General features: G+C 32.6%; 1 protein-coding gene across 1 annotated transcript; it reads left to right on the plus strand.

Moving 5' to 3' along the window:
- Nucleotides 1–623: 623 nt before the first annotated feature.
- On the plus strand, nt 624–1,169 carry LOC135139788 (U-Asilidin(12)-Dg3b-like). The gene is made up of 2 exons (XM_064070125.1): nt 624–792; nt 849–1,169. The coding sequence occupies exons 1-2, from the start codon at nt 639–641 to the stop codon at nt 959–961; spliced, it is 267 nt and encodes an 88-aa protein (XP_063926195.1). The 5' UTR covers nt 624–638; the 3' UTR covers nt 962–1,169.

The raw sequence follows: 1,169 nt of genomic DNA on the forward strand, positions 1-1,169 counted from the left end.
TGTATTTTTTATTGTTGGGTTGCTCTATTTGCGTGTTCGGCGCTTTTAAAATTAATTAAAAAGCATTTTTTCTTGTATGGCCATGCGGGAGCTGCTTGCGGCGCTGATTTTACCCGGTCTCTTTTACAAATATGGTGTTTTTACGAACTTGCTCAATCGCTCAATAATTTTACCAATCATATTTTCTCAAAAAAAAATAAAATGTACGAGAGAAAATTTCCCTAAAAATTGTGACGTCAACATGGAATATGTAAAAACAATTTGTTTTTCTTCAATCATAACTCCCTCAACGGGAAAAGTCAAAATAAAATCGTCAGATTTAAAAACATTGATAAAATCGACATTATCAGTAGCAAAATCTGTTCATTTCGTGAGATGATTAACGAATTATTGACGTATTAAAGTAAGGTGATTAAAACAAATCTTCCTTCGATATACCGAAAATCATTATTGTATTTTGTTGATTGCTCGTCATCTGACGAAATTGTTTTGAACAAATTAACAGAAACTCTCGAAATTCGTGGAAACAAAAAAAATTACCGATAAAAAAATTATCAGTACGGTAAACAGTTGTTACAAACTTTAAGGGCTAAAGTTCTAACATAAACACTTATCGTCCAAAATCGTATATAAGCACGATGGATCCTCACCTACCGTCAGTACAACAAGAAATCAAAATGAACAAGTTCTTCGTAGCTACCTTGCTTGCAATAGTTTTTGCTATTGCTCTTTTTGAAGTCAATTCGCTACCACTCGACGATGAAGTGGCTCCAGTAGGAGATGAACCTCATGGTAAGTTTGGCTTTTTTTTTAATTTTTTTTGTTTTATGTTTTTTTTTGCCATTTAGGGCGAATCACCTGCGACGTCATCGGTAGTGAAACTCTTTGCGCCATCCGTTGCATTGCCATGGGACACAAAGGAGGCTACTGCGAAAAAGGAGTCTGTCATTGTCGAGATTAATTAGCTAAAAATATTCCTATTTGCGTAAAGTCTGACAAAATGTAATTTTCCTTATGTTGGTTTAGTGTTTAAAACAGATTATACGTTTAAAACAGATTATACTTATAGTCACCACATTGTTTCCTAAAATATATTTAAGTATATTAATGGCATTTTGTTAGTTAATCATTATTCACATTGATATAAATAAATGCTGGTTTTAATTTTA

Source organism: Zophobas morio, unplaced genomic scaffold (assembly GCF_036711695.1).
Source record: "Zophobas morio isolate AGI-343-1 ecotype UQ-CSIRO unplaced genomic scaffold, CSIRO_AGI_Zmor_V1 ptg000033l, whole genome shotgun sequence".
NCBI lineage: Eukaryota > Metazoa > Arthropoda > Insecta > Coleoptera > Tenebrionidae > Zophobas > Zophobas morio.

Coding starts and splice junctions, on each gene's coding strand:
- LOC135139788 (XM_064070125.1), top strand. CDS start 639: ATGGATCCTCACCTACCGTCAGTACAACAAGAAATCAAAATGAACAAG. Junction 793..848: donor AGTAGGAGATGAACCTCATG/GTAAGTTTGGCT, acceptor TTTGCCATTTAG/GGCGAATCACCTGCGACGTC.